The 26,871-nt window shown below is 41.8% G+C and overlaps 1 protein-coding gene across 4 annotated transcripts in view; it reads left to right on the top strand.

Moving 5' to 3' along the window:
- Positions 1–26,871, top strand: part of SATB2 (SATB homeobox 2) — a 390,132-nt gene that overhangs the window by 95,925 nt on the left and 267,336 nt on the right. For 3 of the 4 annotated variants that reach the window (XM_085648674.1, XM_085648676.1, XM_085648677.1), the window contains exon 3: positions 16,200–16,376. The exons of the other annotated variant lie outside the window; for it this stretch is intronic. In XM_085648674.1, the coding sequence (XP_085504800.1) occupies positions 16,200–16,376 (177 nt within the window). The remainder of the gene's footprint in view (positions 1–16,199; positions 16,377–26,871) is intronic. 4 annotated transcript variants of the gene reach the window in all.

Below are 26,871 nucleotides of genomic sequence, written 5' to 3' on the forward strand. Positions count from 1 at the left end.
GCTATGTTAGTGGTGTGCAGTCAAAGGATGTTTGTTGGAGGTTGTGTCCAATGTTTTTGCTGTGTTTGCTTTAGGCATCTCATAATGGTTTGTGACGTAAGCAGTGAAGTGATAGCTCTCTGACTGACATATCTGTGCTGTGCTAGACGTATGTGCAAATGTGCTGAATAATGCTTTCTCTATAATAGCTTAGTGAGATTTTTACTATGTTCTTTGTAGCTGAGTGTGCGATATGCAGTAGTCTGTGCTCTTGTAAATGATTGAAAAGCCACCAGTGCTGCACTGGGTTGTGTGATTTAAGTATGTGTAACAAGTTCTGTTTAATGTTTGTGTGTGGCGTTTCTTAACTGCGAGAACTTTTCAGAGAAACGTGATAAATGCTTTTTGCATTATGATGTTGTATTATTGGGACTGTTTATGCTGTTTGGAATCTGCACGTTCTTGTCTTCGTAATGTATTCTGTTATGTTTAGGACATATAGTTGATTGTGCTGCTGGGAATAGTTAACCCTGTCTCTCTCTAATAAGTAAAGAAATAATGGAATGGAATGCACAAAGAACAATTGGCAGGAATTAAGCAATTATTTTCTCTATGTTTTGTTTTTCTCTTTGAATTTGCCTAAGTGGCACGGGTATTCTCATGTTCACATCTGAGGAAAACACCTGACCCATTGTGATCGATGATACATCAAAAGTTTGAAAAGGTTTTGAACAAATATGAGGTTGCTACAGGCTGGTCAAGAACAAAGGAATCTTTAAATCTGGAGAAAGGTTTGCTCAATTTAGAGGACTTTATCTTTGCAATAGAGAACTGTGGAGTGATTAGGTTAAAAAAGCCATCATTTGGGACTTTTATTAGATTTATGTGTGGAAAGGTTTTGTTAAGTTGAGAGGGGAGGTCCCATCCCATACCAGTACTTCAGTAGGAAAACTCAATGCATCATATTGTTTATGACACAGCCCATCTTCCTAACCACCCGACTATTTCATACCTATATGATAGAGAACCGGCAATTGAGCATACTGGAGCATGTATTTACTATTCTAAGTCCACACATGCCTTCATACTGGGGTAGGTTGTAAAGCAGACTGAAGAAAACACTCACTCAAAATTATACGCTAAGACCTTAAGGGGACTGGTTCTCATAACGCGCTAGTTCTCACAGAAGTGTTGTTTGGTTTTGTCAGAGTTTACAAACACTTTGAGGACCAGCCCAGTACTCATAGTATAGGTTAAATATACCCTCTCACACTCACACTCTCACTACTGGAGATCATTTGCTCTGAGTGACAACTGCAACTTTCACTTATTATGATGCGGTTTTGTGGAGATAGACTGCACTGTATTGCTTTGAGGCCTGTGAAATCCTCTCGCAGTCACTCTCCAATTACTGCCTCAAAGTTGGCAGTGCTGCCGCGACTGGCACCACAGGAGGTGAGCCAAGTCCCTCCCATGGACCTACCACCCCTGTGTGTTTGATGTATGTAGACAGTCTTCAAGTTCCACAAGGCCGAGACCAGGCAGCGGTTTCTTCCTTTTTAGTGTTATGAAACAATCAACACAGAATAAATGTAAAATATCTGCTCACTCTTTCCAGATATACTTGGGAGTTGTGGCACAAGGATCGAACCAGGCAGTCCCCAGTGTCCTGGCACCTAGAGAGATGAGACTCATTCCAACTCCTGGTGGTGTAACAGAGTCTAACTTTGAGTCTGCTCTGCAAGTAGTTCTCAGTGTTTCGGGACTCTGAAATTTCAAGAGCTATGGATCAGATTATACCCAATAAAGCCCCTGGGTTAGACAGAGTACCTGATGATCTTTCCAAATCTTACAAGGATGTTTTGAGTCCATATTTCTCAGTGTAATTTAGTGCCATTATGAATGGTGCACCCTTGCCTCCCACATGGGCAGGGTCTGAGATAATCCCAATTTTTAAAAAGTGTTCTCGGTCCTGCCTTCAAAAGGCTGATCACCTCATTGACAGCGCCCAGAAGCTGGTCAGTCGGGTCATTCTGAAGCAGCCGAGTGAATGGATATCTGACTGTACCATCTTAACTCCCTTGCAGGCTGGTTTTAGGGACAGTGTAGGAACCATGGATTAGGTGTTTTGCCTGCATCTTTTATATTGGAAATATGTGTTCCTGGGTGGGGGCAGACTGTATGTCATTTTGTGGATCTTTGGTCTGCCTTCGACCTTCCCTAGAGATTTGTTATTGAAGACTTTGAAGGAGATGGGGTGCCGGGGTACCTTGTTGATATTCTCAGTAGATTGCACCTGAATAATTATGCTCAGGTTAGGTGGGGACTGCAAGGCGAGCTGACAGACCCCATTCTGGTTTGTGGAGGAGTTAGGCAGGGATGCGTGTTAGCTCCAATGCTTTTTCTTTGATATAGTAATAATTTGGTATCGCAATTGGAGCAATGTGAGGGAGATGCTCCACAGCTTGCTGCGGTCAAGATCCCGGCCCTCCTGTTTGCAGACGATACCCTTTTGCTATGAAAATCCCCTATGGGGATACAGAATCTTTTAGATTGCTCTGAGTCCTTCTGCAGGCAGCAAGGACTTGAGATCAACCTCAGCAAGACCAAGTTTATGGTTTTTAACCCTTGTCCAACCACTCGTCCTAACCCAACACTTAATGGAGCAACCCTGGAAAGAGTCCAGGTGTTTGAATACCTGGGGCTTACGCTCACAGAGACCTTTGATTGGATGTCCCATATTCGGATGTGTGGACTTAAGTTAGAGCAGCTTTGTGGGGGTATATTGAGGGTGCACTCAGTTTCCTCTTTATGCCCATTGACTCCCGCTCTTGACTTTTACAAAAGTCACTCTTCTGGGACTACCCTATATGGTGGAGTTCTTTGGGGGTTTTAGGATTCCTATTCACTAGAAATAACTGAAAAACGATTTGCAAGGAATCTTAGTCGCTTGCCAGTGAGCACCCTACTTCTCTCCCTATGTCTTGACTATGGTCTCAAACAGATTAATGATGTAGTGGGTTTGAGGCCACATTTGTATTGGCGAAGGTTGTGGGTCACCACTGAACTTTCCTCCTTTTGCATGGTTGTTAAAGATGTTATATTGGGGCGAGATGCATGTAGAAGCACTGCGTAGGACGGTTTAAAGCCAAGCTTAAACCCATGTCCTACATTTCTCCACACCATGAGGCAAATTAAATGCATATTTAAGTTATAGGCCTAAAGATGTACCTATAACCACATTCCATCTGGAGCAAAGAGTGTGCACTGACGAAGACGTGTGAGTGCTTCCACTCACTTATAACATACTATCCGGGAAGCCCTGAAGTATAAGGCCTCCATATATATTCCTTTGGTCCTGACGAAGGCCATAGACCCATTTAGTCTGTTCCAGGCCGAAACATGTCGACCTGACCACTAGGTGTCGTGGACCAGTGACTCACCTACAAAACACTGCTTTGTTTTTAGACTCATTCCTATCTTACTCTTTTCCCCCAATAAAGATTCACTTAAAGGATAAGAGATAATTTTAATCCACTCACCACTGTCAACATTCAGACAGTCTCCCTCCTAGTGGAGGTTTTGATGTCACTTGTAGAACAGGACACTCAAGTGACAAGACCCGATGATGATGCTATCCACCGAACCACACTAAGCGGAGATTACATACACCACAGTCTGAGAATGTGTGGTTAAGGGTCTCCGAGACAAAAAGTTCTGAGACTGTGGTACTGAGACTTATGTCATTCATCCCCCCCCCTTTCTCATAGATAACCAGTACCTCTTGGATGCTGAATGAATGTCTGCTTCTTCCTCCCTCCACTTTCTTGATCTGTACGGCGTTATGTGGCAATCTGAGGTTTGTAAAATTGCCTGGTTTCGGTCTATGAATGCTTGTTTGGGACGGATTCGGTTTTCCAATTTGTGGTCTTTCTCTGGTGATGCTGGACTAGTTTCCAAATCTGAGTTAAAAAGTGCTTCCTGGCAATATACTAACAACCAAGCCTTATGTTTTGTAAGGGTAGGATCGCTTACTGATTCTTTTTTAGGCTTCAAAATTGATTACTATATGGAAACATATTTGGGTGAGATAGAACCTCCAAAGGCAAAGACCCTTTAATAAGTTAAATTTCACTTAGGGACTCTTCCCCCAAGCGCCTTCACATCCATGGAAGCATTTCTTAAGTGAGGGTGACAGGTCTTGTCCATTGATCAATCAGGTTGAGGAGTTGACTAAGCAGGTCATATTTATTTTGCCCAGGTTACCAAGTAATTAGAAACAAGTGGATTTTACTGGTTTGTTGTAACCTGGGGACAGGGAATTACAGGATTGTAGTTAGGATTTTAAGAAGCAACATCAGTCAAGGCATTGGGTTTCCTATCTCCCAGTTTTTTATGTATATGTGGAGGTACAGGCATAAACATTTGTTTGACAGGCATACACATATATTCAGCTAGTGGGTCTCTTTGCTTTTAATTTCAATGAGCTTGGTGTTTTTAAGGTTTTTATGATTTTATTAATTTTAATCTGTATTTTGTATTCTATGCATATTCGATTGTTGGCAGTATGAAATGTATAGTGCTTTGGTTAAAATTGGCTGGACGAATTTATAAATTGGTGTGTTGTGTACATTTTAGTTTGTTTTTATTTATTGTAATGTACTATGCTTTTATTTATTCTTTTACGGCTATGTGCCGAAATAAAGATTTACTGACTGACTGAAAGTACCTTATCTTCATGATTTTAGTGCCAATGTCTCTTAGTAATGGCACAGAATGGGGTTCTGGAACGGTACCGTTTACAGTTAATTGTTTGTGTGAATCTAGTCACAAAGGCATCTGTGCTCTTTTATTTCTATCAGCATAGTATCTTATGTCTTTACTTTCTCACTCTTACCACTTCTCCATCCTGCATCACTTCTATCTGTCCTGTGCCACCTAACTTCGGCCTTCTTCTTTTGTTTCTCTCTGAAGGTACAAACTATACAATGGTATATCAAATTCCACGCATCCTCCCGCATGTCTGCATCTGTGAATGTATTTCTATAACCTGGTATCTTTGTATCTTAATGACATGTTGTAGCCAGTGCCTATCTACTGCCTTCTAGAACACAGGAGCAGAATCATAGAATCACACTCTCTGGAAATGTACATGAATTGGACAAAACTCTACTTTGTGGGTCCACTAACTGTATTCGAAAAAATGCAAGGTTTGGGATAATATGCACATAGTTTTGAAATTTCCAGTTTTGGATATGCCAGCAAAGCCATTAAATTTTAATCTGGAATCAAAAACATACAAACAACAAAAATGCTCTTCACTCGGATGTATGACGTAACAACGCGAGTCATTACAACGCGTGCTGTTACATCGCAATCGTTACAACGACTGCAATGTTACTACGCTATGCCATTACAACGCAAGTCTTTACATCGACTTGTGCTAGATGGCGTGCTAACATTAGAAAAGCGTTATTTACTATTCCAGTCCACTTAACAGTAGGGAAGGTGTTGGGATACTAAACTACACTATTTGTAATGTTAGCACGCCATCTAGCGCAAGTCGATGTAAAGACTTGCGTTGTAATGGCATCGAGTGGTTACATCGCGTTCGTTGTAATGACCGCGATGTAACAGCATCGCGGTGTACTGACTGCGATGTTAACGATGTTTCCCTCTTCACTCCACTTCCAAATTGTGGAAATATTCACAGATTTTCAGCCGCAGAAACAAACTGTTGCTAGTATATTCGAAATGTCACAAACTCTATCCTTTCTCCTCCCGAAGGAACATAGGAAAATAATTACTGTCCCAAAAAATCCTTTTCATTGCTGTCCTTAGTCTAATATGAAGTGAAAAGAAAGGAGTATCCAGCTGCACACACTTTTCTGGATATTAGTAGTAATTCCTACATAAATGTGTGAAACTAATTCTGTGAGGGTTTAGGCCATTGTTGTGACTGGAGGGGTTCAATGTACAAGTATAAACATTATAGGGCAGATTTACATATTAGCAGGGATGCGCCAGTTATTTTGCGTGACTCAAAATCCCCCTTGACGCATCTGTCGCCGTAAGGGTGACGCAGTGCTGAAGTTGTGTCGCCAGTGCTAATACCTAATATGCTGAGTCAATCCTTACGCCTGCTTCAAGCAGGCGTAAGGATTTGAAGTGCGGGGACGTAACAGTGACTCAGTGAAATCTTGTAGATTTCACTGCGTCACTTTTACAAGGCTTCCTTGCGACGGAACGCCCACCCTGCAAACATTATACCTGACGCAGGTATAATGTAGCGCAGGAATTCACAACGTGACGCATCTCACTAGATGCGTCACGTTGTAAATATGTCGCATAGTGGCGCATTGTTTACACCACCGCAGCGTCATAAAAGTGACGCAACGGTGGCATAAAACTGTCGCAAGGGGCTTGTAAATCTGCCCCTTAGAACTTAGGACTTGCACGTCTTTCCTCAAAAAACCTGACAGTATTTTTTCTTTTTTTCTGTTTAACAACAATCACTTTTCTATTCACATTCAACCAGACTTTAATACTTTTCCAAAATAACGCATGGTGCAGATTCATACATTGGTTATTTTAGGGTCAAACGGTTAAGTGGCAAGTCTGTTTTTCTGGGTGTTTGTCTTTTATCAGAGTCATTTTAAAGCTTTCATTTTTTGAAGGCCGAAGACTGATTATGATGGATATCTGGCTTGTATTACATCCCTTTATCCTCCTAAATTTTGAAATGTGCTCTGCCGAAAAAACGAGACAACCCACATATCATTGGAACCTGTTACATTTTATTCATAGTATGACTTGCTGCAAAGGACAACATATATTCTATTTGGATGAGCACCTCAATTTCAAATAAAGGAATGAGAGAGAGTCTGTCAAGAGATGATGATATAAAATGCACACATGCACAGGATAAATCTAAATTACGTTATCATCATGATTTTCAGTGTAATATGTCTCAGGTTCTTTATTACATGAATATATTTTAACATATGCTACTGAGAGTGGAGCAGAACAATACAAATAATGATCACAAAAAATAAACAGATAATCAAATCTAAATTTGCAAACAGAGAACAAATACAAAAATACTGTCAGACAAAATATAAAGGCCTCCCATACAATAAAGAATGAGGCGTAGAGAAATGTACAAAAAAAAATCATCCAAGCAGTATGTGAAAGTCAAGGTTTCACTCCTAAAAATAACTTCAACCTGGACTATCATCAGGACGAAGAAACCTCACTCAGTTTAATTTAGTCTTCATAACTATATAGAGATATAACAAAAATAGAAATCATTACAAACCCCTGACCGTAACAAATATAGTTCAATATGGACATATTCAATTTAAAAAAAGAAATTTGTTCATGAGCATTTTGTGAAATCATTCAGTTTGTGTGAATGAATTAATATAACATACTAAGCATAGAAAAGATACTTTAGTCCATACATACTATGCAACAAAAGTGAATCCTAAAAAAAAATATAACCTTTCATTTTTGTAATATTAAAAAATTATTTTATCCGTGGCACCACTACAACAAGTGTTGTAATTATGCCTATCACAGTCATCAAATCACGTTACATTTTTCAGAAAAAAATAAACTATTAGCAAGTTATGCAGCCTAAAGTACTCTCAAAACATCTCATAGCGATGCGGATTACCCCCCAACTCGTACCCCCAACAGAGGAGAAGAGAGGAACACCAATTATAAATCTAATAAGAATAATCATAAGACTTCACCATCAGTAATTAAGAATTATCATGTTATGGTAATTGGGATGCCTATTAAGGGGCATATTATCAAGAATTGGCATTAAAATTATCGCCGCTTTAGCGGCAGAAAACTGCAGCTAAAGCGGCGATAATGGGTTGATAATATGCCCTTGAGAATTCCCATAGAAGCCCATGTTCTGGTGTCAACATGGGCTTCTATTGGAATTCTCTTTTACCAAGAAGTGCTGTCAGCTATTGCCATACACAGCATTAATGTTATGGAATCAAATGGGCCACATCTGTAAGATGGAAACGGCTATGGATATTTTTAAAATTCTTCCTGGATTCATACTTCCAAAAAATGATTTCCAAAAAGTACTATTTGAATAAGCAATAGCATACCATAACACACAGTGTTAGACTGGCCTGTCAGGCACTCTGCTAGATGGGCCAGCTTGAAAGGACCAATGTGTTGGTAAGTGTTTTTGGGCCTAGGGCCGCCATGGCCCACACACTGGTCGTTTCAAGCAAGCCTATTTAACAGTGTCCGAAAGGTCAGTTCAACACTGATCACTCAACATAAAAACAAGCCAATACAATCCGGCTCACTGACTCTTTTTGAACAAGGTATGCTAATTCAATTCCCAACGCTAACCAAAATGCTCCAATTCACAAAAGTAACACAGACAATTAAGAACACCTAAAGTGATCTGCTTATTTCAAAACTCACACCACAGATAATTGTTAGATGCAGATCAAAACACAGGAATACATATCCAGCGTTTAGGAGCCAAACCAGAAACACACAATAGTAGGGCCAGTGTCTATGCTGAACGATGATAATCAACCATTGCTTAAAAACAAAAGATAATCCTCAATATACACATATAGACTGATCTGTGGATTCAAAATCAGTAAAGTACCACAGCACAACCGATTCTATCCTGATAGTGCTATTAAAGAATACCACTCAACTGCAGAATTAAGGCATACTTGACAGTGTCCATTTTTCCTATCTATCTATATGCAAAATGCACACGTTTGGACCACTATTTGACGCTTGAAAATCATCAATCACAAACCAAATCATGCCTCTAAAAGTTGGATATGTTTTTACTTGTAATGTGATCACACTACATCTAATTCTATATTGGTGTTGCAAGATGTGGTCAAGGATATCTATTGTGGTCTTACCACTATATGTGAGACCACATGGCCATTAAAGGTCACGTTGTTATTGCAAGGTAAATTGATGATTAGTCTCCAATTCTTATACATAACTGAGAAGCACTTTAAGTTACCAGTTGTGGTACATGCAGTACAATGGCTGCATTGAAAATGTCCTCTCACAGGGTCTTAGCCCCAGGTTTTAGTAACTGGCAAATTTTGATAGGTTCCACATATGCAGTCACAACCTGTCCCGTATATTAGATGCCCTCCTACATGCAAACAATGGCTCTTCAATAGAACAGTGGCTCCCCAATAGAAAAATAATAGTTTTCATTGATTAATTAATTTCTCAAAGGTATGAACAGCATATTATGACATTTCTGGAAATATAATCAAAGATTAGCACTATGTAATAAGGAAGAAAAGAAGGACGATTGTATTGGAAACAAATGAGATTGAAAATATCGATGCTCTCTTGTGGGAAATTGGGTTACTGGTTGACAGGGGTGTGAGTCCTGGTCAACCAGCAACCCCAATCCTTGTCAGGGTAAGGCATAAGGAAACCCCAAAATAACCTGTGCTCAACCATCTGGTAGCTTGGCACACAGCAGTCAGACTTAACTTAGAGACAATATGTAAATTATTTGTGCACAACTTCAAACAGTAAAACAGTGAAAATACCACGCAAAAAGATCCCACACCAGTTTAGAAAAATAGAGCAAAATGTAATAAATAAAACAAGACTAAAACAACGAAAATCCAATCAGTTATGAAATTTTAAAGAAAAAAGTGTAAAATAACACCTAAAAGCACAAAGCACCAACTGTGGCTATCTGGTTGCAATTGACCAGGTCAAAATCAAAAGTTCAGGCTGACCCCGATGGAGCGCAGGTCGGATACAGTCCCAGATTAGTCCAGCTGAAGTTATACCCTCTCAAGTTTTGTGCCAAAAGTCCCGTACATGTTGAAGAGGGATGCCAGAAGAGCATGGGGGGGCTGTCGGCGTGGCATGAAGAGCAGGCAGGGAGTCGCAGATGAGCAAGCTGGAGCTTCACATTGGCATTCCCCGACGAGTGGTCGATGCTGCAGTGTGAATATATGAACTGGTGGTGGCTCGTGCTGGTTTTCGGTGTGAGGGGCAGGATATCATGCAAACGGGCTCATTCTCAAAGAGCTCAAAAGCTTAAGTTCAGTGTTCATGAGCCACATCAAGGGTGCAGAACCTGAGCGGAACCACATGGGGGTCAGGAACATATTGAAGCCAGGTCCAGGAGCTGTTGAGAGCCTTTTATTTCCCTGCGGCTCAGAACAGGAGGCTAGCAGACTAGCCCTTAGAGTCACTCTGGAGTCCTCGGTTTAAGATTAAGTTGCAGGTACAGTTTTTCTTCCCAAGGCAAGAAGGCAGCAGGCAGCAGATCAGCAGAGCAGGGCAGCAGTTCATTTAGAGCAGCAGTCCAGCAGAGTTACAGTCCTTGTAGCATCACAGCAGTCCTTCTTCCCGGCAGAGTATCCATAAGTCTGGAACTGTACGGAAGAGTTGATGTATTAATAGACAGTGGTGCCTTTGAAGTGAGGAGAAACTTCTAGAGGCATACCTTTGAAGTGCACAGATGCACTACCTCCCCTATATTGGCTCCAGACTAACTGCAGGGGTGAATGCAGCCCGTTATGTGGAGACGGTCCACATCCTATTAACGTGTAAGTGGTGTTAGGCCTTGCTCTTCCCTCCCATCTTGCCAGTGATGGCCCATTCAGTCACACCTAAGCTCATCATTGTGGCATTTTTCAAAACTGTAATTTAAAATCCAACTCCACCGTAAGTTAGGATTTTAAACTTCAATTCCAGAGACACCAAACATATACGGGTCACCTGTTCCCATTTGGAAATTACTCTTATCAAAAGTAATATGGTAACTCCAATGTTATCCTATTGGAGAGGTATGCCTTGCAGTGATAAAAAACGAATTTAAGAATGTTTCACTACAAGGACATGTAAAACTCAAAAGTACACGTCCTACTTTTTAAATACATTTCACCCTGCCCTCTAGGCTGTCCAGAGCCTACCCTAGGGAGGACTTATATGTATTAAAAAGGAAGGTTTGGGCCAGACAGAAGGCTTACTTTGTCTGGCCGCAGTGGAAGTTTGAAAACTTCAAACACAGTCCGCAATTGCAGGCCTGTGACATGTTTAAAGGGCTACTTAAGTGGGTGGCACAATCAGTGCTGCAGACCCACTAGTAGTATTTAATTTACAGGCCTTGGGCACATGTAGTGCCACTTTACTACAGAGTGTTAAGTAAATTAAATAGGCCAATTGGGTATAAGCCAATCTAACACGTTTTGAGGAGACAGCAGAAAAGGCCAAGTTCAACACCTCTTATTTATGCTAAATGTAAAGAAGACACAGTTATATGTCACAATATCGATAACAAACATATAATTTGACATAAGTATCTTAGCCTAAATATTGTTTACAAAAATATCGCTCCTCCTTAGGTATTTTTTTTATTATTAATTCCATTTAGGTGACACGTTCGTAAACAGAATTTAGCAGTTAATGTTTTTATCCAACGTTATTTACATCACTATCCTAGTACCATACTAAAAATATGGCAACAAAATACACTATCTTTGGCATGGTTGAGGTACTAACAAGATCACTTTCAAGGGTACCTGCACATTTCTAATGTAGACCATATGCCAAATAGATCCTGATTAAATATCGTGGGCCATCCCAGAATTTGCAATTGTTCTCTGATGTTCTCCCATGTGGAAAGAATAAAGCTATAGTGAGGATATAGAATCGAGAAGTGACTAGGCCAGGATGAACACTACTTTTGCATGGAATATTTTGCCAGAGGAAAATTTTGAGAAATACCCATTTGTATCTTCATTTGAGTTTATCTAGAGACTGGTTCAGCCAAATATGGGCAGAGGCAGGTTCCTCTTCAGAGAAGAGGCTCTCAGACTGTAAATCGCATCCAATCTAATCATTTGACGACATGCTAGTAATTCTCATGTTTCAACCCTTATTTTTTAAACATTTGTAGCTCATCATCAGAACTAGGGAACATTGAGACTAAATCCAGGGTACAGAGAGGACACAAGTGTTTACAGGATGCATATCGCCAAGCTGATGATTAGTGATTTTTACCTTCAATATTTATATTTCATATTATACCACTTTGATGAGAAATGTTTGGAATAAATTATTGTATCTACTGATACCTCAAGCAGTCATGCTCCACACTGTTCCCTAGTCTTAATGATGGCCCATACATGTTTACCATCGAGGGCAAAAATGTCTATAGAAGATAAAAAACGTGCAAATCATACTGAAGGTCCTTTATTGCTGGGACTTAGTTAAAAGAATATATTCGTCCCTGTTTTTCATTGTGTCGTTGACCACCTCCTGTTTTTTCCATTCTTTGTTTTACAAATATTGCACAAGCACTTGAGCACTGCTTCATTTTTTATTTGTGAATCTATGATCATTGTACCAAGAATTACCAATATATTGTACAAAATGCACCACACTCTCTGGTTTATTAATTGATTGATTTTCATGCTTGATTTAAGATGCATGAAGCGTAACTGATCCAGAGGAACCAATGTTGTTGATATTAAATTATTTACCTAGGTGTGACTCTATTATTGGGTACCCTAGTGCTTCATTAATATTTAATAATTTAGAGGCAGCTAAAATGAGCGCCATTGTATCAGATTGAAGTAACAGCTGTTATTCACAGTATTGGCTAACACCACTACGGTGATAGCAAGGTCCACATAGAACCTAGTTATTATCTACTGCCTGACTTGTCTTAAACTATAATTATTATGATTATCACTATTATTATTTCAATTGTAGGAATCCCATCTGCCCTGGAGTGATCATTAAACCTTTTGTTTATGCTGCACTTTGTTTATGTCCTCCACCAAGGACTGATGACTGAGGCCTGTAGAATATTCTCATTCTTCGGGTTACTGTAAACAAATGACTACATCTTTCCACTTGAAAATACTACCACTGTAATATGAATATGATCCAGTAATACCCTAGAGGGAATCCTGTTTATGATCATATTTAAACCAGCGGGTGACAAGAATCAGCCAGAAGCTTGTCTTAGACTAACTTAGATCTGGGGGTACCCAAATATATCCAAGTCTACTTGTGAAACTCTTTCTGGTACCTCACGCAGAGCCTAATAAAAGAAAAATATCATCATGGAAGTTAGCATAAGCGGTAGGAATATTGGTCTCATACTTAAATATAATATTATTGTGAAATGCAAATTTATGATATACATGATGCCAAAAGATCCCCTTCACACCAATTGATGCACACTTCTCCTTGTACTCCAGCTAGGTCCGCACGTCATACGCATTAATCCATGCAAACATAGAAGCTGGGACCACACTCCAGGTAGACGCACTTAAATGCAATAAATAAATATTTATTACCTTATCCAAAAAATCAACATTTATTTACTGTATTTTTAATTAACTGCTTCTGCAAAAGAAGCTGTTAAAAATACTTGCACTACTATCCTTTCGGGACAGAATATGTCTACAGAGATGGGGGAAGTCAGTTCCCCAGCCTGCTCTGATGACCTACCACAAACTTCTTGCCTGCTGTAGCAGCACACTGCCAAAAGGCTGCATGGTCAATATCTACTGAGTTCATGACATACAAAAGTAGCTTGTGAGCCGCAGTGCAGGTCTGTTGTTGTTCTTCACCTTTCCACAATGTGGTCACTCTACCAGCAGGAAGCTTGACTCCTGAAGCATCAAGTCGCTCTGTACTGCTGAGTTTGACCGACCTAAAAAAATAACATTTGAGGCCTCCATTATGAGTGTCCCAGTAGATGACGCAATAGAAATTGCACCTGATAAACACTGATGTGATTTTGGAATTTAAGAAGTGCCTAGCTATCATGTATTCCGAGTTTAGCCCTAAAACATAGAGCACACCATGCAGATTTGCGTGCTTAAACCATCAAAATCAGCATGTCCCTATATTTAGGAGGTATTTTCCTGACTTTAGATTCCTGCACGTTTGACTGTCGAAATTGTATGGGGGAATAACTTAATGGTGTGATCTTCAGGGTGTGTTAAATATTTCACCACTTGTAATTGCCATTTCTGCACAAACAAGTGTTTGAGCAGAGATCCTCATTTTGCAAGGCGCTCGTAATGGAGGCCAGTTTCTGGATCAAGCTACCAGAACACTTCCAAGCAGGTGCACTCACAATTCTATTTATCAATGCCCTTGGCAGCCTTGAAATGCCCACGCCAAAACCTAGTCATGGTTTTAAGGTCTTCCACCTTTGGTGCATCAGCCAGAGAACCTGTCATCATATGTCATACAAAAAAGTGACAACTAAAAACATAAATATTCATATGTTTTAATGGTTTAAGGGAATGGACACAACGTTAGACATAAACAGAAATGGGCAACCATATATAACTACATGAAATAGTCTTGTAAGCATATTTTGGAGGAGTCAGAATGAACAGAATGACCACTGTGAGTGCATGAGATTGGATTTACCTGGGGAAAATGATCATCAGGGAATTGTCCTATGTCTTTTCTAGTTTGTGTACAAAGGGCTATATTTTTGTCTTGCTCCTACCAATGAATGATGATAGGAAATCGTCTACATCTCTTCAAGTGCCGCCCAGAGGGGATATCATTATGTTCTTGCTCCTTTCAATTAATAATTTACAGAACCCTTGGACGCCCATTGAGGACTCCTCGTGGGGATTTTTGGGTTCCTTAAAAGTATCATTTTCAAAACCCATTTCCATTTCTCAGCATAGCAAGCTATTTCTTCCCCTTGTCCTATAGCACAGCTTCATTCTCTGGATGTGGTTCTCCGTAATGTGGTTCTCTGCGATGGCCTCTTGGTACTGCAGATGATTTCTCTAGTGGGACACCAGGAATGCGTGAAATGTTTTTTTTCGGGCAGCGATTCCCTAGTTTATAGGTTGTCTAAGCATGCTGGGTGCAAGCAGTCATTGCACCTTTTATTTGCCCCAGTAACTTTTATTGGGTAGAATTTTACCCAAATGAATAGATTGAATCACAGGATTCTCACCTACAAAACCTAATTCGATCTGCTGTGGGAGGAAATGGAGTGCATTTTGATGAATATTTAGTTAACACAATAGGAGGGGTGATTGCTATGTACCTCTGCGCCATATATATATATTGTGCTTTCACAGCTCAGACAGACCATACAAAGTTAATTTGCATATAACATGGGCTCAGCGATCTCCACACAGGGGTCTCCACTAAGTGCCTGTCTTACGGCTTGCATAGTAAGGAGGAGGTTTTAGTTATCCACCTGACCTTCTTTTTCCTCCCTTGCATCCTCTTTTGACCCAATCCTCCATTTCACAAGCTAGTGGAGCAGCGAGTAGAGGTTTTAGTTCCCAGCATGCAAGTCATGGCAGTGCCATTGACATCAATGGAGTTTTAAAATGGCGGACGCAGCGGCTGCCTCTTTTTGGCAGATTTCCTGCCTTTGCAAACTCTAGATGAAGCTTTCAGTTTCTTCTTTGGGCCTTACACACTTTCCTTGCTTTAATGTATGGTAATGAGTGAACCAACACATTGCATGACCAGCACTGTACTTTTCTAAGGATGCGTGACCTTTCTATGGTGCACATCAGAAACTTTTAAACCAAGGAGAGGGGGCTCTCAAAGCCAAAAGGTTGGAGCACCCAGGAATATAAGTATAAAAAATGTGTACCTTTTGGCTATTCCTCAAAAATTACTGTTATTTCAATCAACACACAGGCTCGTGCATACACTTCCATAACCCACTCCCCACAGAATTTGTCTGAAGCACTAGTCGTGAAGCAAAAGGTAGTATCAAATATAAAGATATTTTTAATTGTCAATACTAGTTCATCACAAAGGTTTTTTATATAATAAACATCAAAGCATACACAATTTAAAAACGATAAAATTGCAAAAAGTTTTTTCAGTTCTAAAAGTTACATATTACAAAAAGGAGAACACAAATAGACAAACAATGTGTCATACAGATGTCAATTTGGATTTGAGGAAGACAGTGTTAGGCATAAGTCACTAATCCCTGACATCAGAAACTGACTCTTCTTTTGGAACCATTAGTGTTGAAAGATGAGTCTGTTTGTAGCGCGCACCATATACATCGGCAATATTTTAAACTGGTGTGAAATGCTTTGGCTCATTGATTGTGTCCTGCCTCCCAGAGGCCCTTGTTTCTGTCTCATCCCACATTCGATTCTTTATGGGAATTTTTTGTTTCTATTATTTTGATCTGGAACCAGGTTTGATGATCCCAATCTTCTGCGTGGTGGAGCAGATGGACACGTCGCTGGATTATGATGGCCGGGAGGAGCATGCCGAGTTTGTTCTTGTGAGGCGAGACGTTCTCTTCAACCAGCTGGTGGAGACAGCCCTGCTGGCCCTTGGGTACTCGCACAGTTCAGCAGCTCAAGCGCAAGGTAGGCGGACTGACAAGTTGACCTGATTCAGAGGCCATGTTCAGCTTCAGTTCCCTTTAGGCTTCACAAACCTGCCCAGAAAGGTGAAATAAGACGCTTATTGTCCTGCATGGTCCTTCCCACTACGTATTTCTTGATAAGCTATTGCTCGCTTATAATGATGCTTTCCCAACCTTGCGCAAGATCTATTACCACTCAAAATAATCTCTATCTAGGGATCACTTTTAATTAATTTGTAAAATATGTCTCATTTTCCATGTCTTCCTTTCTTGAGCAATTTTTATTATGGATGCACACCAGGAAGTTGTATTTTTTCCCACGAAATTTGCAAATGTAATCTACTTTTACAATTGTATATGTTTCACCTCCTCTCTGACCCGTCCTCATATGATTATGGCAGAGCCATATTTTAAAAGCTTTGAGCTGCTTCAAAGTAGTGTTCGTGTGATGGAAATGTCTCTAAAGATGTTATTTTCCTTGTGTTTGTAATAGAATTTTACAATGTGCAAAGTCAAAAACCACCACTATATGCTGCGAATAAAGTACATATTTGGTATAATATTTGTCATTTTATGTGTTGGCATTACGCGACATAGAAAACGACTATCACCTGTCATGTGAAGTAAAAAGAGGCATATGCACCATGCTCGTTTGCACACTATGTTTTTCTGGCATTCTTCTTATAGATTTAACCCCAGAATAAATGCATAATAAGAAGCTTGGAGCATTCTAATGCACACCCACTGTTTGCTTTCTGTTATTCCAAATACACGTTCAGAATAATGTCTCAGTCCTTGGTTAGTGTCCCCTAGTACGTCACATGTGTCGATCAAAGGCCGACACCTCCCAAACATGATTAGCAATCCTATATCCGTATCAAGTACTTACAATAATTACAAAGCCTAATAACTCGAAGATGGTCTATAGGTCAACCCAGGGCCTTCTCGCTTATGTTACCTATGAGAACACGTGAGCTGGCGTGGTGACTGGCGCTGAAGTACGGTTTGGACACCTTTATAATTCTGGAGAGGTGTGTGAGTAACACTGACAGGAGTGGCTGAATTTCTTTCTCCTGTGCCACAGTATAGAGGAAGGGATTTGGCAAAGGGTCTGTCCTCTAGATTTAGCATTGTTTCTGCTATTGAAGGATTTTCCATTAACACCAAGCCCCGTCTCAGTTCTTAGTCACGTGACCGCACCTCCTCCATTCCTTATTTGGAGAACCAAGTAGAACAGCTGGGGGCTTGCCGGCACAGGACCCCAGTCTCAAAATGAGTGCCGGGTTAACCTGCTCTCACCAATGCTGGAGCTGCTCTCACGCTAATGAGAGCAGCTCCAGGGTTGGTTGGATTTGAGTTCTACTTAGCAGTAAGGAAGTCCTTCCATTCCTGCTCGTGGAACACCTGGTAGAAGTGATGCATATATGGTGAGTTTGATTCAATCACGCCTCACCACATTTTTTAAACGGTTGCCGCCACTGTCCAGATGGTCTGCTTATGTTACGACTTATAGGAACAAGAAGAGGCCAGCAGGACCCATAGAGTCCCAACTGGGAGAGCAGGGGAGGATGAAAGACACAGGGCAGTTTTATGAGTGCGCGGGACATCATGTGCGGTGGTGCCACATTGCCCAGTCTGCGTTCCCCCCTGCCCTATGTTCCAGAGGAGACCAATCCACCCTGTGCAGGGGTACCTTTGGGCACCAGAGCCCGCTGGCCCGGGAAGGCTCTCGAACAGTGAAACACACACCGATCTGGAGTTTTTTCCCCATTTCCTTTGTTTGTGTTTTTTGATGGAGCATCTCTGCCTTTGGGGCTTCAACCCAAAGTAGGACTTAGTTTTCCCCAAATCACATCCACATGGTGCGTGCATCCGTCCCGCTGGACATCGCCGCCTATTATTAACCAAAGAGCGTCATTATAAAGCAACATTTTCCTTTCATTTGCAGCGTGTCATATGCACATGGTTAGCAGTTTATATTAGCAGTGAGTCACTAGTTCGTGGCTCCAATGGCTCCATTGTATTATTGAATTGCGCAGGAATATAAATCTAATTGTGTTTACGGTGGCTCTTCCCAGTCCCTGCCGTTTAATCTGGTAATAACACGGCGTCGTCGTGTTGCTGCCTGCCTTGCAAAATGCACTTAGTTAAGTTTCATGGTGGGTTTTCAGGCAATTTCTCTGTGCGGCTGGAAGCGGAAAATAAAAGAGCTTTGTCTGAATAATGTTGTTTCCAGCTGCACTAATGATTGCGCTGTGCGGTGCTTCCAGCAGGGTTGTGGAGAGGAGATAAAAGATCCCCACCCTGATACATAAATGGGGTGTGCGGGCCAGCCATTGTTGTGGAAGGAGTTACAGCATGGCGCCCTCTCCGTGTAAAACTGTGTGGGGTAGACTTATCTAACAATGTCATTACATTTACTGCACATGGTTCCAGGGACATCTTAAGGATTTTGGGGGCCCTGGGCCAAACTTATTTTGGGGGCTCTGTTGGGAACAGGTTTGAATTTATGATCCACTTTCAACTCTTTCGTGCTGTCTTTGGCACACTTGTCTAAATTCTAAATGTGTTTACACTAATATTTAGGGGTCATGTTGTGTGTTTTCAGTACTGCAACACAGCAGTAGCTCACTAGTACTGCTGCGAATAATCTCCGTGACACTCTCCCATTTCTCATGCATGAAGTCCTGTTTTGATCTAAAAGAATTTTTTTTGCATGGATGTTGCAAGAAACATAAACAACATTTCCCTGCAAAATGTTTGTAATAGACTCTCACATATCGCCCACAATAAAAACAGCTTAAAGGAAAAAGGTATTTAAAACAATCTGTTTAGGAATTGTTAAAAGTCATCAGGGCAAGAATCTCTGCAGAACAGAGCTGGCTCTATCAGGGGTCCCTGAAGGGCTGGGGCCCCGGGCCAGATCCCACTTTGCCCATGCCCTAAAACGTCTCTGCATCGTTCTCTTTGTTACGACCGGAAATGGTATTTATTAAAGATTGTACGATTGTTTTCTTGACAAATCCATAACGTAATATATGTCTTCAAATCTTGCAGTTGAATTCAAATAATCCATCTATCGTATCTATTAATTATATTCTGTTTCGTGCTGTTTCTGTTCAAAATGTAATATAAACTTTCGAACTAAAAAACGTGATGCACCACCACCAAAGAGACAAAGCAAAGCCACTATGTGAGAGCAGTCCGCCCTTGTGAAAGAGGGTAAACACACACAAGGCATGCCAAGGTATGTGAGAAAGGCAAGGCAAAATCACACAGTAAGAGTTGCAGACACATGCAAAACTGAGGGAGAGCATCCAGATACCCGAAGCATGCGAGAGTCAAGGCACAGCCAGACTTTGTGAGCACCCACATAAAATGTATGAGAGCAACCACCCAAGCCAAAGTGAGTGAGAGACATGGCAAACCACACGGTGAGAGCAACCCAGCCACGTTAAAAAATGTAGGAAAGCACCCGGCAAAGCTAAAGTGAGTGAGAGAACAAAGGCCAAAACTGCATTCTGAGAGTGACCGTCCAGCGGAGACAGTGTGGAAGGAGCCCGTCCACTATAAACCAAGTAAGAAAACCCACCCCATTCCCAAATAGTCCATTTGATTAGCAAACCTATCATGATTTTCAAACTCTCTATAATAGCCACTGGCTATTATAGAGAATTTGAAAATCATGATAATTATTACCCAGAATTATCAATCAGAAAGATGCCCACATGAGATAAATGCTACTGCTAACATCTCCTCTGACCTTCAGTTTGAATCCGGGAAGGCACATTGAACCTTCCATGCTTCTGAGGCCGGTAAATTGAGTTCCGTTGAGTTCTATTATATTGGACCGAGACAGCGGTGTTATATAAAACACGCTACTGTTATTAAGTTGGCTGCTTCATTCACTTTTTCGACCTTTCTACATTGGAAGGGAAGGTGTGGTTACTTGAAGTAAAAAAAGGAATCAGGGCTGATCTAAAGCTTGTTGTTTTTTTCAGCCACAACACTCTCCTATTTATTTTATTTCCTATTTTTTTTATATGTTTGACATAGTGAAACTAATGGGGATTAACAGAGTGTTTCCAAGATTAAAAGAAAAATTGGGGCAGGAGTATCTCCAACCTGAGGGGTTGTGTTTATATTAGCATTTTTTGCGTTTGTTGAAACCAGGTTAAAAAAACTGAGTGTAATGAGGAGGGAATATAGAACCATGTATTTTTGCACAGAACAAAAAATCACAGTTTTTTCACACCACACATAACTACATTTTACGGATTTAGACAATTAATTTGAAACATAGTGATTGTCTCACAGCATCCCACGTCTTTTGGTCACATGCCGGGGGCCACGCTATTAGCCTGGGTGTCAAGGATGAAGCGTTATCCATTGCAGGCAATGTACTTTGGTTTGTCTTAATGTGGGTGCCAGGCACTTGATCTCTTTCTCCACTGAAGTAATGAGACTTTTAAGTGAGTTCACCTATTAGTGTGAACTTTCATTCAGCACCTCCAGTTGTTCTCTTGTGCATACCTCAACTGTGGCCAGAAAGAATACTTCTCAATCCCTACCTAACAAGTGAGCGTGATCAGCTGTGAAATATGTCAATCGAGTACCCGGTCTCTTTGATGCACCTCTGGAAAGTGTGGTGTCATAGAAAAAACATAACAAACTCTATCCTTGCTCCAGTTATTACTCCCAAAATAACCCCAAAAAGGTTAGTGCCTGGATCTCCCACCTGCATCACCAGTCAACATAATATGTGGATCCCAAAGAAACAATCCCATCAACATGGCGCTCCACCGCTTGCCAGTGCACCTCCTCTCATCAACCTCTGTGCCACATCCCCCTGACCACAATGGACACTACTGATCATCGCCTCCAGTTATCCCACATTTCTCCATAGTATACTGTCTTTCTCTGCATCCTTGCTGTATTCACTGCCCCAAAACAGACTCACCGCCACCTGGGGTGTTCCAGGCCTCAATGTCCATCTGATGATGATGAAGAATTTATAAAGTGCGACAAATACCTTGGGGTGACTAGGCGCTGCCCTTAACACATGCAGATTAAGAAGGACTAAGGGGGAGAATTATGCCTTAAACAGCCAGTTTTTCAGGCCGTTTCTAAATTTCAACAGAGTGGACTCTTTTTTTTTTAGCGAGGTTGGCAGGGAGTTCCACAGCTTGGTTGTTGTAGCCGTGAAACTCTTGTCAACCCACCTAGCACTGCTAACTCTAGGAACAATTATGTTTCCCAGTTGGGCAGAACTGAGGGATCTTGCAGGTATATAAGGCTTAAACAATGTTGCCAGTTGCAATGGCCCTAGGATGTTGAGTGATTCAAAGGCAAAGCAAAGTGATTTAAATTGGATCCTCTTAGCTACCGGTAGCCAGTGAAGATGAAGTAACGCTGTGGAAACTGAGTCAAATTTTGAAACACCTAGGAGCACTCTTGCTGCTGCATTCTGAGCAGTCTGTAACTTCTGAATGATACGTTGAGAGCACCGAAAAAAAGGGCATTGCAATAGTCCAATCTTACGGATATGAGCACCGATACCACAGTTTTCCTCAAGTTCATAGGAATTTTCCTCAAAAGTTTCAAGATGAAAAAGCAGGCAGAGGTGACAAAATTGATTTGAGCTTCGAAGGACAGCTTGGTGTCAAAGATAACTCCTAAGTATTTGGCTTTGAGCACTGGTGTAGGTAGTGAACCAAGTTGGACCGGCCACCAGCTATCAGTCCAGAATGAGGGATTGTTCCCCAGTACCAAAATCTCAATCTTGGAAGAATTCAACTTCAGACAAGTGGCTGTCATCCAATTAGCTATATGGCTCATACAGTCATGAAAAATAATAGCTGTCTGGTTAGATGGACTGCTCGCCGAGATGATAATCTGTGTATCATCTGCATAAGATACTAGTGCAAATCCGTAACTTGCAAGGGGGTAACATAAAGGTTTGAAAGCGTTGGGCTCAGTGAAGAACCCTGGGGAACTCCACAAGGCAGCGTAAAGGAAGGCAAAACAATGTTCCCCAGTGCCACTTCCTGGGACGGTTCGGACAGGAAGGAACCCAGCAGGGAGCGCACCTTATCCCTGATCCCGATGGAGGCTAGTCTGACCCGCAGCAGCTCATGATTGACCATATCAAAAGCTGCTGACAGGTCCAGAAGGATCAGAGCTGCACTCCTCCAAATGTCTAAGGACTGCCTAAGCTCCTCTGTAGCTGTAATAAGGGCCAGCTCAGTGCTATGATAAGCACGACATCCAAATTGGGAAGAACCCAGAATAGTGTTACCACTGATAAAAGCGGATAATTCGATATTAATAGGTTTCTCGATCTCTTTTGCAGGGAAAGGGAGTCTCGATATGGGTCTATAGTTGAGAGTCTCCTTAGCATCCAGATTAGGTTTTTTTAATAACCGAAGTATAGATGCCTTCTTCTATTCCATTAGGAAGTACCCTGTTGTGAACATGGTGTTAAAAATAGCTGTGAGTGGAATCGCTATAATTTCAGGAGAAATATGCAGGGTTTTTGGGGGGCTTGGATCTGATGGAGAGCCAGATTTAATTGCACCAATGATTTTTAAAGTTTGTTCAATTGTCATGGCAGAGAAAGAGGAGAAGGTTGATGTAGCTGACTCTAGTGAACCTTGTAACTTGTCATAAGTTATAGATTGAATCTTATTGAGTTAGGCAGGTGTCTGAGCTAGGCTGTTGTCCTGAAGCACAAATGTGTCAAAAACAGACTTGACCTTATGCTGAAAGGATTCTGCTAAGGAGTTGCAGAACTCCTAAGTGATGTTAGTATCTGGTGCAGATGGCAGCTTTGGCAGATTCTGTACCGTACTAAACAAGGCTTTAGGACATCTGTCGGCTGCTATGATTTTCTCCGAGAAGTAAGAAGCATGCAGCAGCGGGTCTGGCTGTTTATGCTCCAGAGCGTTGTGTGGGCAACGGATTGCTTCGAATCGTGGCCTATCTCATGGACTTTCTCCAACAGTGTTATCATTGGTCTGCAACTCTCCCAGTATTATCCAACACCCCGTTACTTGCGCAGTGGACTGTCCTCCCTCTACTCTCGCACACACAGTCCCCCAGAAGTAGAGCTGGCGTGAAAGTGTGAGTGTGATGTGAACACTTCAGAACCTTGCTGTGTCTAACCTCATCACCCCGGCCCCCCAATTGCTTTCACTATACTAGTGTTGTGAATTGTTACATCGAGCAGGAATAGTGGTACTGTGTTTGGTATGCTTCATACTTACCTCTTCCAGGCACCTCAAATGTATCTCTAATGGTGTAGGATCTGGATAACCATACACACAAGAAAGTTAACAGGAGTATCCAGTCCATACATATTTATGTGGGCACAGTGAAACAACACAAGGCAATGAGAGAAAAGCCATTTAAAGCCTTCGGATTTTCTCATGATCAGCTACATTTGCCTTGTAAAATGGCTTTGCATAGCAAGGGTTGACTGCAGGGCCTGCATTTAGGCAGTGCCCATCCCATCGTTGGTGGCCAGCTCCAACTGTTCTTGGCTTTTGGCTATGCCAGACACATGTTGTCCTCAGGGCGCAGTGCCCATGCGTCCATTGGTGACCAACCACTGCTGGACACTGCCCTTGGCAGTGCACTGCAGGGTTGGGCCTGGTATCCACCCTGAGACCACCTCCTGTGAATCTCAGGCCTTGATTGCTTCCTCATATTACCAAATGCGAACCACCAAAGCACTGTATACTTTATTTAATGTATGCATTCCTAATAACAGTCTTTCACCTAGGTTAATGAAGAGCAAGAAACATATGATACTCTCATTTCTCTACCTAGACCTGGGTACACAGACCCTCCCTTTCTTGTGTCAGCACATTAGCCAGCAGACCACCCTTCTTCATCCAGGCAGACCTGTAGGGGTGTTGACAGACCCAATTGTGCAGATAACTGACAGCAAATTACTGGAAGTTAACAGTTGTCATTTATTTCGGTCCACCACAGCGCTGCCAGGGGTCAGGGGTCATGGAGCATGGGTTTGGGCATTTAGATCTAAATAATTTTTCAAATGGCGATAAAGCAATAGAAATAAGGCACTGGGCAGACCCCTTGACTGCAGGTCTCCATTTTAGTCCATTATGTCCCGTTAGAACTTCCTTAGATGTCCACCTTGTGAAGAAGCGCCAGTCATTCCAGTTTCCTGGGCTTCGTGTTTGCAAAACTATACACACTGGATTTATTTTCATTCTTAGTTTCAGAGCCCTCCACAGCGCAACTTGCAGAAACACATTCGAAGCTCCATGCTTCCAAGCTTCCAGGAAGGCCTGTGCCAGCTGATTCATTATTTTTGTGACAGCCCTATCCATCTCATTTAACACATTTTCTCGGTTGCTTAGGAAGTAACGTGAAATGCAGCCCAAGTCAGTAGCCAAGGGCTGGTTTTGGCTCCCTTGGAGAAAAAGAGGCCACCTCACTTGTTGCTGGTTCGGCTGGGAAAACAAGCGAGGCTTCCATAAGCCACAGCAAAGAATCTTCAGACTTCGTGTGTTTTTTAGTGTTGGGGCATGGTGTATGTCGTTTGCAGACCCGACCTGGCATTCTGGACGAATCCCGGGTACACGGCCCTTTTCACAGATGCGTCTTTGAGTGGGCGCTAGGTCTGCACATTTTGAAGTAAGTTGAGCGCCACCAGTAAGAGCATAGTCCTGTCTTGAATGCCCAGCCTATCCGGGCCTCCTTGGGTTCTTATTACATTTTGCCCATTACATTTTGCCCTGAAGGTACGAAGCTCAGTAGGAAAAAAATGGATATTTCACAATAGGTTGGGATTCTGAAAGGCCACCAGGGGTGGGTAAAGCCAGTAACATGTCAGGAATCTGCTCAACACATCACCCAAGGAAACGCCATCATATGTTTGGTTTTCCTCTTAAGGCAGTTCACCAACAGACATGATTGCATTGACAAATGCACAGTGTTCTTCCCCTTTCCTCTCTCCCCGAACTTCTTTCAATTCCACTGTCTAGCGCTGGCAATTGCCAAACACATCTCACCAGACCATTACCAGTGTTCAGCTATACATCAACCTGACAACTACTTCTCACAGGTAGTCAACAAAATACTTTGCCGAATGACGGCATAAAATATGGCACCAGCTCAGCAAAGTTAAGTGCTCTCAGCGGAGCCTTCGCACAAGCAGCTCCACTGAAGGCACAGAGATCCATGCCTGCGGACGCCTCTGAATCTGGCAGGTGAGACTCCACCATAGGAGAGTAGACAATTGTCTCAACTGACCTGGTAGGCGGGCGACCCACCCACTTTCGTATAAATGTGTCTCTTAGATTCAATTTAGTGCCCTAGTGTAAACTCCGAATTACTGCAGACTAGAGTAGGAAGGAATGCCTACGTCACCTTAAATTTCATGTAGTCATTTGTCAACTGTGAGGTGAAAGTGAAGAACATATAACCAAAGGCCTATGTTAGCGATCAAGACAGTGTGGTGGCCTCAATTCAAGTGTGAACCGAATTCATTAATGAGCTAGCCTGTTCAATAGTACCCCTAACCCAATGCCGGTGGCGGCCAGCACAGTTAAATGTGACATGTCGACAGATGACGGAATAGCTATATTTAAATAAATTAATAATACCTATTCAGTCATCTGTTGGCTTCCCCCCTGCTGTGCTCCCCCCCCGCCCCACTGCCTCCCCACACTTACCTGTGCTGGCCGCCGCTGCCCAATGCTCATGATGGACAGATGGATGGCCTGCTACATGTGGATAATCTGGTTATTCTGCTCCCCTTCAGAAAGGCTTATAGGGCATTTGCTGGTGTCCGGCAAGAAGACCAAGGACCCGGCAGGTCAATACGAAAAGTACAAAACTATGGTCTTTCCAAACAATGTTTAAAATGACTACAGCAACTTCACTTCTAATTATCGCTTATGACAAACAACAGAACACCTTTTATAGTGTGCCGACAACTGCCTCACACTAGGCAGGTCTAGGAGCTTTAAACCAATTAGAGACGTCAACAGACGTTCCATATACCATGACTGCATTCAGAAACAGGTTGTTAAATTGTTGCTCCTTCTCAGCCACAGTGGAATAAAACGTAACTATCACCAGACAAAGAGTAAAATTAGAAACCAAGCAGATGCAGTCCAGAGCTTCACCTAGCAATACTGTCTGACTATGACGTCTGTTGTAGATGAATGGTACAGGACAATGGGGTAAGGACAGGTGAGTCTCTTTATTTATAGACACCTGTTGAGAGCGTACCGATTCCCTTCTAGCCAGTCCTCAACTGCCCACCCAGGAACGCTCCACATTCAAACAATGCTGTGCAATCACACCATAAGATAATGCAAACAAGCAGGGAGATTTTTACAACAAATCCCATTTCCTTTTAATGTAAAACAGCAAACTGGTACTCAAGTGAAAACAAAGAAAAGATTAAGTAAGAAGGAGTTAGAAGGAAGAGAACATAAGAAGAGAAATGTATTGTATGA

This window comes from Triturus cristatus, chromosome 3_2 (assembly GCF_964204655.1).
Source record: "Triturus cristatus chromosome 3_2, aTriCri1.1, whole genome shotgun sequence".
Classification (NCBI taxonomy): Eukaryota; Metazoa; Chordata; class Amphibia; order Caudata; family Salamandridae; genus Triturus; species Triturus cristatus.